This window comes from Pristiophorus japonicus, chromosome 6, assembly GCF_044704955.1.
Source record: "Pristiophorus japonicus isolate sPriJap1 chromosome 6, sPriJap1.hap1, whole genome shotgun sequence".
Lineage (NCBI taxonomy): Eukaryota > Metazoa > Chordata > Chondrichthyes > Pristiophoridae > Pristiophorus > Pristiophorus japonicus.
The window spans coordinates 77,844,180-77,857,243 of NC_091982.1; the positions used below are offsets into that span (position 1 = coordinate 77,844,180).

Genomic DNA, 13,064 nt, shown 5'->3' on the forward strand with positions numbered 1-13,064 from the left:
GTTCTTTCTCTGACTCAGGCTCTGCGACTAGCTCACAACCAGGTTCAAGATGCTCACCTCGACCTCCCAGTTTTACCCGAATTGTCCCTCGTGGCACCAGGGAAGTATGGATTCGGAAGGGATTAGAGCCACAATGGGAGGGGTCTTTTCAGGTGTTACTCACTACCCCCACTGCAGCCAAGGTTGAGGGGAAAAGTGCCTGGGTTCACCTGCACCACTGCAAGCTCACCACCCCCTAACGAACCTATTTTACTGGTTATTCTAACTCCTGTTTCTGTTCAAGACTTCCTCTTCTCCATAGCTGAACAAGGCCGTTGGCATCCTAATTGGAACGTGGACCAGTTTGAACTTTTACCCGTAGTGATAGACAGCCAGCTACACCGACGGTGACCTGAGAAGAGAGACGGGAAAACTGAACTCTTTTAATCAGCAAAATAATTGGACTATGTCTTATGTTTATGCGCAAAATGGGAACTTTTCTGGATGTTGGGTGTGTTCACGTTCCCTATACATTTTACTCCTAGAATGATCCTAAGTGTTATCATGGAATGATAAAAGGGGGGAATGTGAATGTTTAAAAATGTATAGAGACATTGAAGTTGAGAACGTGGGAATCGTATCGGGACAGTATAAGCTAACAAACAATTCATGGAGGAATAGCCATGACATCTCAGACTCGAGACTGCGAAATGTTACAACACTAACACATATTGAAACAAAACCCACAGCTTGCAGAAAAACCTCAAGGTCTTATTAAATCATGTTATTAACCTGAAACATTGACAGAAGGTCTTTGTTTAAAATCGGACCATGCTTGGGTCGGCTTATGAGTGGACAAAGGGAAGGAGGGATCAAAAGAGATGGGCTGAGCTGGGATGCCACTCTAGCCCTATCTTGTTATCTTTTGCCGAAAATGTATAACCATCGTGCCTTGACAATGTAACGCCACTTATCCATAGGGAGTGTGTACGCTCGATCGAGAATGTATATCCTCTGTCTGATAAGTCTTGCCGGCCGGTAAAATAAAGACTGCTTTGTTCAAAGCACAAGAGGTATTCGACTCAGTAATTTTACTGAACCAGATTGAGAGAAAAGAATCTACATTTACAAGAATGGATGGAAATTATGAGAGTTAACATAAACAAGTTGCTACATCGTAAAGGAGATGACGACTCTGAAGCGAGCAGTTTTCAGGTTTGGGCTTCAGGATTGTACCCGAGAGAATAGGGACAAGAGAGATGAAACGATTTCCACTGGAAGAAACGCTGGGAAGTATAAACAAGAAAGACATGTGGCCAAGAAAATCAGAAGACATCTTTATGGCGGGCTTTCATTCAGAATCGAAACAAAGAACTTGATACAGCATTGGATAACAAGTTTTTGGGGGAACCTCTATAGGTCAAAAGGTCTTGTCAATGTCCCATGTCAGTCCCACCCCTAAAAAGATAATAAATGTAGCCTTCGCAAGGTTGTTCTCACAAACGGTGTGAGGGGAGAGTGAAACAGAAGTTGTGCTGATCAAACACTCTTCAAGAGTGATCCCATGCTTTACCGAAGGAAGCTCTAGACAAAGAGAAACAGACTGCAAGCTAAAGAGAACTGCTCACATGCGCCAGCCGTTTGTCCAATCGGATTGGTATCAACTACTTGTTATGGTTGTATGTTTTTGCTGTATAACTAATGTGTTATATTCCATCTTGAACTCTGATTAAATACAATATGTCCACCAGATTGGTTTACAGTTGATCCTAATTATTAACGTGACCAGAGATAGCCTTAACCTTGACCATTTCTAACAACAGCTCCAGTGGGGAACTGCACTTAAAAGGATCGTGGGTTGAAGATAGGGCTAAAACACTGTAGCATTGATTCTCCAACTTGCATTCACTTCAAGTGTGACTCAATTCAATTATCAAGAGTTTCCTACTGCTGATTCCCTGACAGTTTCATTAAAGGAAGAAAATAGCCTGCTTATTTATAGTAAACAATCATCCCAGTTTACGACTGCTACATTCTTAACCATTAAATTTGTGTTTGCTAGATTAATATAAAGAAACATTAGCCAAAATTGTCTTTATCTTGGCGGGTCCAGTTCAGGCAGCAGTCATGTCGGGTGCGACCTTGCTGCTGGCTCCATCCCACTGTTGCAAATGAACTTACCTTAATGGGGCCTATTAAGCCCATCCAGCAAGTTACCCAGCCCAATGAGATGGGGTGGGTCTGGTTACGTTATTCATGACGCGTTTTCAGCCGGGATCTTTAAAGGGACCATGGCCACATTATATTTGAAGTGTCATCGAACATAATGCTGTCAGTGTACTACAGCATGAGAGTGCTGCAAACACTGACAATAACTGCACAGAGGCAGAGGGCTGCACCCTGGTTCTCCGATGACTCCCTCCATATGCTGTGCTACCTCAGTGGCTGCAGCATGGCTGGTAGAAGGCTGCTGACTTTAAGTGGGGAACACTGCAAATGGCCTAGCTGGTTGACCTTGAGGAGCTGGTGGCTGTGAATGTCAAATCGAGTGATGGTGTTTCTTCTTCTTCACTCTCCTTTCCCTCTTCTTGGTCAACAACTGGCTGGGCAGGCTGCATTTCTTGGGTTTGTGAAATGAGGAAGGCACAAGGATAGAGTTGTGGTGAGGGGAGGGCGGGAAAGCAAGAAGTGGATGCGAGCAGGAGGATAACGTATGAACGTGGCTATCTAGGGAAATCAGGGATAGTATTAAAGCCAAGGAAGTGGCATACAAATTGGCCAGAAATAGCAGCGAACCTGGGGACTGGGAGAAATTTAGAACTCAGCAGAGGAGGACAAAGGGTTTGATTAGGACAGGGAAAATGGAGTACGAGAAGAAGCTTGCAGGGAACATTAAGGCGGATTGCAAAAGTTTCTATAGGTATGTAAAGAGAAAAAGGTTGGTGAAGACAAACGTAGGTCCCCTGCAGTCAGAATCAGGGGAAGTCATAACGGGGAACAAAGAAATGGCGGATCAATTGAACAAGTACTTTGGTTCGGTATTCACTAAGGAGGATACAAACAACCTTCCGGATATAAAAGGGGTCAGAGGGTCTAGTAAGGAAGAGGAACTGAGGGAAATCTTTATTAGTCGGGAAATTGTGTTGGGGAAATTGATGGGATTGAAGGCAGATAAATCCCCAGGGCCTGATGGCCTGCATCCTAGAGTACTTAAGGAGGTGGCCTTGGAAATAGCGGATGCATTGACAGTCATTTTCCAACATTCCATTGACTCTGGATCAGTTCCTATGGAGTGGAGGGTAGCCAATGTAACCCCACTTTTTAAAAAAGGAGGGAGAGAGAAAACAGGGAATTATAGACCGGTCAGCCTGACCTCAGTAGTGGGTAAAATGATGGAATCAATTATTAAGGATGTCATAGCAGTGCATCTGGAAAATGGTGACATGATAGGTCCAAGTCAGCATGGATTTGTGAAAGGGAAATCATGCTTGACAAATCTTCTGGAATTTTTTGAGGATGTTTCCAGTAAAGTGGACAAAGGAGAACCAGTTGATGTGGTATATTTGGACTTTCAGAAGGCTTTCGACAAGGTCCCACACAAGAGATTAATGTGCAAAGTTAAAGCACATGGGATTGGGGGTAGTGTGCTGACGTGGATTGAGAACTGGTTGTCAGACAGGAAGCAAAGAGTAGGAGTAAACGGGTACTTTTCAGAATGGCAGGCAGTGACTAGTGGAGTGCCGCAAGGTTCTGTGCTGGGGCCCCAGCTGTTTACATTGTACATTAATGATTTAGACGAGGGGATTAAATGTAGTATCTCCAAATTTGCGGATGATACTAAGTTGGGTGGCAGTGTGAGCTGCGAGGAGGATGCTATTAGGCTGCAGAGTGACTTGGATAGGTTAGGTGAGTGGGCAAATGCATGGCAGATGAAGTATAATGTGGATAAATGTGAGGTTATCCACTTTGGTGGTAAAAACAGAGAGACAGACTATTATCTGAATGGTGACAGATTAGGAAAAGGGAAGGTGCAACGAGACCTGGGTGTCATGGTACATCAGTCATTGAAGGTTGGCATGCAGGTACAGCAGGCGGTTAAGAAAGCAAATGGCATGTTGGCCTTCATAGCGAGGGGATTTGAATACAGGGGCAGGGAGGTGTTGCTACAGTTGTACAGGGCCTTGGTGAGGCCACACCTGGAGTATTGTGTACAGTTTTGGTCTCCTAACTTGAGGAAGGACATTCTTGCTATTGAGGGAGTGCAGCGAAGGTTCACCAGACTGATTCCCGGGATGGCGGGACTGACCTATCAAGAAAGATTGGATCAATTGGGCTTGTATTCACTGGAGTTCAGAAGAATGAGAGGGGACCTCATAGAAACGTTTAAAATTCTGACGGGTTTAGACAGGTTAGATGCAGAAAGAATGTTCCCAATGTTGGGGAAGTCCAGAACCAGGGGTCACAGTCTGAGGATAAGGGGTAAGCCATTTAGGACCGAGATGAGGAGAAACTTCTTCACCCAGAGAGTGGTGAACCTGTGGAATTCTCTACCACAGAAAGTAGTTGAGGCCAATTCACTAAATATATTCAAAAGGGAGTTAGATGAAGTCCTTACTACTCGGGGGATCAAGGGTTATGGCGAGAAAGCAGGAAGGGGGTACTGAAGTTTCATGTTCAGCCATGAACTCATTGAATGGCGGTGCAGGCTAGAAGGGCTGAATGGCCTGCTCCTGCACCTATTTTCTATGTTTCTATGTTTCTATGTAAGATACCAGCATCTTGCATCCTTCCAGCCCTGCCGCTGGCCAAGGGCTCAGCCATGTCCCTGCCAAGAATGGCCAGAACTGTCTCTGCCATGGGGGTGAGGTGAAGCAAGGAATGGATGTGTGCCTTGTGATTGGTACAGATTGTTGGTACGTAAGTGACTGAGCGGGACAGGGACGGGAACGGGGAGGGGGGGCGGGGGGGGGGGGGAGGGGGGGTTGGGTGCGGATAAGTCATGCACTGAGAAGTGCGTGAGGCTAATGATGAGTTGGTTGGAGTTGGCTTTCAAAGATGCATCCACTGACCTTGACCACTGGTCTGAGGTCATGAAGCTTGTTTGGGCACTGAAGCCAGTTGGTGGGGGTGACACTGCTGGCAGTGATGGCCTCGGTGATGTGGTCCCCCAGCCTTCTTTCTGGAGGGCCTTCAAAGGCAGTAGAGCTGTAAGAACTGAAAAATGCATTTTTTGACTTCAATTTTATCAGTTCAAAAGCAAATGTATAGCCCCTTTAATATCCCACAATGTCTAGCAAAATCATAGCGTAGTTTCCAGAGGCTGTTGGAAGATGCAACACCACTTCTGGACAGCACATTCAAGACTGATGCCTGCACTAACGCCACCACAAGGACATTACACGGTCAGACTAGCGCTGGGCTACTAATCTTTAGTCCCCAGCTCAAATTTCTCTCTACTACCGGCACGACTATTTTCAGCAGTCGTTAACCCGAGTGCAGTCAGCAACTTCCATGGCGCAATCGAATTTCTAGGCTATTATCTTTGTGACTCTGTCCCTTTCACACAGTGCAGCTGAAAAGAAGCAATGAAATCACATTTTACAGATAATCATTAGCTCTCTATCTGTAAACGAATTAAAGTAGAAAAATGTATGTGAGTGGAATTTAGGCATTATCAAAGAGCCTGCCAACATTCATTGTCTGTGTCACACATGAAGCATGGCTGTCTGGGTGAAATAGTGAAGAGCATCTGGTACCTGTGGAACTGTATTCTGAAAAACATTAGCAAGGACACAACTAACCCAAAAATAATGGTGAACTCTTACCTTTCTTCCTCATAGTTTTTGCCAAACAAGATATTATCACGTAAAGATGCGTTAAGAAGCCATGCCTGTTGGGCTACATAAGCAAAACTGCCTCTCACTGCAACGGTCCCTTCAAGTAGTATCAGCTAAAAGTTGGATAGAAGACACCACAGTCAATCAAATGCAGTCGTATACAAAGGTGAACTCAAAGCTTGCATTGGCAATTTTTTAATTAATCTAGCATGCATTTACTGGTGACAATGAACAGGAATATACTTGAGAAATTTGAGTAAGTCTTTCACAAATATAGGCACTGTAAGATCACTAGATCTCCCAATGAAAATAAGGATAAAAGAAACAGATAAAACAATATACAGTTTTGCAGCACATCACATTTTCATCAAAAAGTAAAAGAAACAGAACATCTCATGTCACCTAAAATAATATCACTGATAGTTAGCGAATCTATGTATATTAATTTCCACTAAAATGTACTATTTTTTCACTGTTTGGGGGGGGCGGGGCGATGGAAACACAAACAGCAGCAACCCAAGTCACTTTCATTTAATTAATCTTACTCCCCAAGACATAATCCTTTGGCTGAAATTCAGGGCTTATATCAGGCACTTTTACAAAATGTTCATGTCATTTATTTTTCCACAAAAAGTTGTCTGTACCTACAAACAGGAAGTAGCTTGCTTGTATTAAGAACCCAGCTGCTGTGTGATATTAGTAGAATCCTGGTAGGAAAACAAAACAAGTCAATTTATCTAATGCACATCAGTGCAGAGAAGGTTGTGTCAAACAAGATTCAAAATTAGACTCAATTCGTCTACTATAAATATTTAAAATTCCAATTATTTGTATGCTTTAAAGTAAAGCTGTAGCAATTGATTTTTTTGACATGTTTTGGTTATGTTGCAGCTTTTTAATTTTATTACTAACCTTGTGGTGGTTCTGGAAATGTTGGGGTCGATTGTAACTTCCCACCACCTAGAGGAAGCTACTCGGGGGTCAGCTAAAATGAAGCAGGGGACTTACCCACTCTTTTCCCACTGATTGCAATTTTAAATTGAAGGCATAAGAAGTAGGAGCAGGAGTAGACCATGTGGCCCCTCGAGCCTGCTCCATCATTCAATAAGATCATGGCTGATCTGATCGTGGACTCAGCTCCACTTCCCTGCCCGCTCCCCATAACCCCTTATCGTTTAAGAAACTGTCTATTTCTGTCTTAAATTTATTCAATGTCCCAGCTTCCACAGCTCTCTGAGGCAGCAAATTCCACAGATCCACAACCCTCTGAGAGAAGAAATTTCTCCTCATCTCAGTTTTAAATGGGCGGCCCCTTTTTCTAAGATCATACCCTCTAGTTCTAATCTCCCCCATCAGTGGAAACATCCTCTCTGAAATCACCTTGTCAAGCCCCCTCATAATCTTATACATTTTGATAAGACCACCTCTCATTCTTCTGAATTCCAATGAGTAGAGGCCCAACCTCCTCAACCTTTTCTCATAAGTCAACCCCCTCATCTCCGGAATCAACCCAGTGAACCTTCTCTGAACTGCCTCCAAAGCAAGTATATCCTTTCGTAAATATGGAAACCAAAACTGCCTGCATGTATTCCTGGTGTGGCCTCACCAATACCCTGTATAGCTGTTGCAAGACTTCCCTGCTTTTATACTCCATCACCTTTGCAATAAAGGCCAAGATTCCATTGGCCTTCCTGATCACTTGCTGTACCTGCATACTATCTTTTTGTGTTTCATGCACAAGTACCCCCAGGTCCCGCTGTACTGCAGCACTTTGCAATCTTTCTCCATTTAAATAATAACTTGCTGTTTGATTTTTTTTCTGCCAAAGTGCACGACCTCACACTTTCCAACATTATACTCCATCTGCCAAATTTTTGCCCACTCACTTAGCCTGTCTATGTCCTTTTGCAGATTTTTGTGTCCTCCTCACACATTGCTCTTCCTCCCATCTTTGTATCTTCAGCAAACTTGGCTACGTTACACTCAGTCCCTTCTTCCAAGTCATTAATCATGCCTGATCTTTGATTTCAACTCCACTTTCCCACCCAATCTCCATATCCCCTAGAGTCCAAAAATCTATCTATTTCAGCCTTCAAGATACTCAACGATTCAGCAGCCCTCCCTAAGGTTACGGGGTCCAATTTAAATATGCAGATCGGACTCTGGATGTCATCAGAGCCCAATCTGCTATTTTAACCTGAGCCCTGAATGGGGGAACAGTGATGGCTTGGCCAGAAGGCCAAATTTGCCAGAAGCAGGTGCTAGGATCAAACAAGGTCCAGCAAGGCAAGTTTAACTTTTTTTTAAAGTTTCCTTGTGTGGGCCAGGTGGAGCAGGAGAGCTCCTATGGAACCCATAAGGAAATCTTTGGCCTCCCATGCTCTGGGAATCCCCCTTTACTCAGCTGAGACTCCCCTCCTGGGACCATTTCCCCAGGCCCCGGCAGCAGCATTCTGCTGCCCGATTTTGACGGCGGGGCAGGTAACTTCCCGCCATTTTGGTTGTGAAGTCGGTGAGCAGCCCTTAAAATCGGTCTAGCCTCCCCATTACCATTCCCAGGTGGGTCGGCTGCTCACTTTGTCGCATTCTTAGCCAGGAGTTAAAATTGAGCCAATGTGTTTCAGTTGTTTTTCTTTCCTTTGCTTCCTGTATTACATCTTACAGGATAGTCACTGGACATGTACCTCATGACATAATACTCTGTAAAGTTCTGGTCGCCACAGTACAAAAAGGATAATCTAGCTATTGAAAGGATACAGAAAAGAACAACCAGAATGATTGAGGGGATGGAGTGATTGGATTATTAAGAGCGATTATGTAAATTGAACAAATTCTTGCTGGGAAAGAGAAGGTTGACAGGTGATATGATTAAATTTTTTTAGGATACTAAAAGGACTAGATAGCTATTTTATGACAAACTATTTTATCTTGTCCAGAACAATAGAGTCAGAAGTCAGGTCCTGTGCTTGAAGTAGGGTAAATTGAAAATTACTATGCAGAAACAATATTTCAATGAGAGAATATTTTTGGTCGGCAAGTTTACTAAAGGATACGGAACTAATACAGGTAGATGGAGTTAAGATACAGATCAGCCATGATCTAACTGAATGGCGGAAATGGCTCAAGGGGCTGACTGGCCTACTCCTGTTCCTATGAGCGAGTCGTCAATCTTTGGGCCAGGCTCCTTAGGGAGATGGTGGAAGCAGTTATTATTGATTCACTCAAATGCAAATTAGGTAGATTTCTTCCAGAAAATAACATATTGGGATCAGTATATGAGTAATTTGAGACATGACATGTGATAAGTGTGACATGCTTGGGAGGAAAAAGGTGACTTTTTACCTATGGTTCTTAAAGCTCTCCACCACTGGTGTTCACCTTATGTTATTTCTGGGTTTGTTGTGGACTAATTAAGATTATTTGCTATGATTAGTCAACAACTTCCTTATCATTGTTTCAGGTGACTATCAGGATGGTAGATGGTGAATGAGAGGATCCTTTTTCATGCAGCAGTTCCTATGTTCCTATATGCTTGGCTGATGTTAAAAGAAGAAGTGGAATGTATCACTATTAGAGGTAGAAAACAGCAAATTTTAGGATAATATATTCACGAGGTTACTGAGTAGAAATAAGAGCTGTTGGTGGTTTTGGGATAAATTAATGGATCCATTTATATCGCACCTTATCAAGTCTCTCTGAAAAGTCTAAAAGAACTGCAGATATGATGAATTACTTTGAAATCCAGACGTTAATGGAAAGGAAAATCAGGAGATGTATATTACGGGTGGCTGGTCCAATATCGCCCATTTTACACCATCACCAAAAGTTAAAATTATCCCCAATAGCCTCTTCTGTGGAGCTCTGAGCCACTATCTATCATGTTTGAAAGCAGGTACTTCTTGCAGGGATAATTTAAAGTTAAATGCTGTTAAATATTTATAAATGATAATTATGCTATTTTAATGACTAGTTGACTTGTTTTGTTCAAAAGAACATATTTCAGCTCTACTTAAGCTTGATATACTTTAATGCAACATTTTCAATATTAGTTCTTGTTAGGAAGTAGGTTTTAGTGTGATCTTGTCAGGTACAACCTCCTTGGCTCTGGCTCAAACATGACAGAAACCTCAGTCCTTGCCAGGGCAGAATGACCACCAATTTTGAATACAGTTGTCCAAAATGAACACTTTGAGAAACTAGCAAAGTGTAACCTATGATTTCATACATCAATCCATCAGATGATTGCCTAAAATCCAAGCATAATTTGGAAAAATAAGTAAGACTTCAAAGTGTTATAAAAGTGAATTTTGAACATAAAAGAATCTTAATGAAAGCTCAAGGGGCGGATTTTCGGATCCTCCGCATTCTGTTTTTCACCCCGGAGCGGCAGCAATGGCAACGGTGAGGTCTTCAGCGCCCCACAGGGATCCTCAGGTCTGGTTTTGTGACGGCGCTGAGCAGCACTGCCCAGAAGAGTTGCGCCGGTGTGCAATGCCCTTGGTTGCAACACCGGCACGAGTTTTGACTTCAGCCTGACCATACGCCCCGCAGCGCACTCTGCAGTGAACGCCTGGGAAATCAGGCAGTCAATGATACCGACTGCAGAGAGGTAAGTAATGGACTCCTAAGATAAGTGTGATTGTTTTTTCTTTTAATTTTTTTTCGCAATTTATGTTCTGGTGGCATGGCCTATGTATTGGGAATGTTCATATGGATTTTTTTTTGGTGGGGGGGTTTCTCTTCAGACGTCTGTCGGAGCGCTCCCGGCCCTGCTCTTCAGCTCGGGATTTTCCCAAGCTAGCGCCTAAGCGAGGTGTACAACACCTCCCTTAGCACTGCGCTCCCTGACTCAGCTGCCCAATTTTACTTACTGAGGTGCAAAATGTTCTCGGGCGCAAACTTTACCATCCCACCGCCATTACCGCCGCGAAATCATCAAAGCCAAAAGTCCAGCCCCAAGTGTCATCTCTAACCATCATTTTCACATTAAGAAGTGTATTCTGGGTGGAAAGCATGTTAATATTCCATGCACATAATACTTTAGTGAAAAGACAATTAAGGATGCTTTAAAAATTCAAACAGAATTAATAACATCCGCCATATGGACTTTTTCACATATTTGTCAAGAACATTGCAGTCTTCACAGCCAACCATATTTACTCATTTTCTGTTGTTTCAATTAATTTATAAACTATCTCACTGCTCTTTCCTACTGCAATTTGTGAACTATACACAGTCCATTAACTTCATATTTTAAACAAAGATTGTCACTGAGTTGAGGAGAATGGGGAGGTAAACAATAATGGGAACAACCAAAGTCACTTCCAATATCAATGAACACCAGTAGACATAGAGCATAATAAAGCATGGAACAAGGAAAGAAAATTTGGTCCATCAAGGCTGTTCCTTCCAAAATCCATGCACAATTATATTATCTTGCATTCTATTCAATTCATTTAACTTAGGAGACAAGAACCCAGAATTCTAATTCTCACTAATTGCATTTCACAGGTAATGTATCCAATGTGCCATTATGCTCCATAGAATATTTGATCATCTTAGGTCTACATTTATCCTTATAACCTTCAATTCTATTTCTAAATAGGTATTTATTTTATTTTAAATGTCCTAACATACTATTAACTGAATGTGCTGTGAGTCTATTCCATATATCTGCTGGGGAGTGGGGGTTCTACAATGTTGCTTTAGGGTTCTTAATTTTATGCGTATTTTCACTTGCTCTACAATCCCAGTCTAAGTTAGCATCTTTTTTTTTAAACATTTATTTTATCCATCTTTTTATTTATGACCTGAATCATTCCACATTATTATTTTTTTATCCAATGAAAACAAACTCAGTTCTGTTGGTCTCTGTTTGTAATTTAAAGTATTACATCATGGAATTATGCAAACTGCTTTCTCTAAATCCTCCTTAACATATCAATGTCTTTTTGAAGGTATTACCAAAATAGCATGCAGTATTCTAAACGTACCAAACTTTGATTGATACTGCAAGCTTCGAAGGAAATCGTTACCTTTCTCACCTTTATTCAAATTAAATGAGATTAACTTTACAAAAGAAAATATATTGTGCCAACTAAATCTATGTCTATGCAATCTTGATATAAAACAAATCCTTGATCCAGTAAAAGTTTTCAAGTCACAATTTAATCCTCACTTACTGAGACTTGGTATAATGAGTCCTGTTTTACACAATTGTAGTTTTACAAAAATTTAAGAATGCAGAATTGAGGAAAGACTATTTAGCCTATCCAGCTCACCTTTTCATTTAGGCCCATTTAGAGGAATTGTCAGACCCTTTTCATTTCCCTTCTCTTTAAAGTAGACCCCCCTTGAATGAGTTATAAGCGTTTTTTCATCTAACTTATTAAATATAACAGGACTGCAATGTAATATTTTGTGGATAGTTATGCATGTTGCCCAGGAATGGCATATGTTGACCTTCAAGGGCACCAATTCACTACGCCAAAATGTCTTCACAGATTAAATCATTGTTTCCACTTGAACAAGAGTGACTGTGATTTATTTGGCAGATTGCTTTGCGTCCCTTTTCCTTTACAGTCCAATAATGCACGAAAGTCTTAAAATTGTTAGAAATAGAGACTGTCTGTCTTCAGTGACTGAAGTATCAGGATCAGCAGCATATTTCCAAATAACTTTGAAACATCAACTTATTCTGGCAACTGGATTTAATGTATCTACATTGGAACTGAGGATCCAATTACTAAACATGAGATTTTAATTATATGAAAGGTGAAGATGTGTTCTCTAACCAATCATACTCTAGTTATGAGTGAGCAAGCGATGGGTAGTACCTGTGAAATCATGTGACATGCAATATTCATTGAAAGCATGGTTGCTGATTACAGTGGGTTTACATGATGTGAAAATATGCCACAAGTGGAAAGAAATGTTATGGAAATTAAAATGATGCAACAAGCAGTAATCCTACCATTAACTTTGTTCTATTTGCTTCATCTTGCTCTTCTTCCAACTCTTCTGGGCAGCTTCTCCAATGATTGAAGGCTTTTCCAGCTTTTAATATTATTCACAACTTAATCTAGTTCAAGTCTATGTTAAACCTTTTTTTAAGAAAAAAATATCTATGGTGTACAAGTCATCTTTAACGGTAATACATACTATCAAACAAAGAGACCACTTTGTTTATTCAGAATAACAGTTACAGGTATAAAGATTTCTATGGTATTTTTTTTTAAAACAACAAAA

General features: G+C 41.5%; 1 protein-coding gene across 3 annotated transcripts in view; it reads right to left on the reverse strand.

The window, feature by feature from the left end:
* LOC139265700 (ATP-binding cassette sub-family C member 5-like) overlaps positions 1–13,064 on the reverse strand; it is a 315,900-nt gene that overhangs the window by 118,540 nt on the left and 184,296 nt on the right. For all 3 annotated transcript variants that reach the window (XR_011593604.1, XR_011593603.1, XM_070882951.1), the window contains exon 13: positions 5,805–5,929. Coding sequence is in view for 1 of the 3 variants with exons in the window: in XM_070882951.1 (XP_070739052.1) it covers positions 5,805–5,929 (125 nt within the window). In the remaining 2 variants the exon portion in view is untranslated. The remainder of the gene's footprint in view (positions 1–5,804; positions 5,930–13,064) is intronic.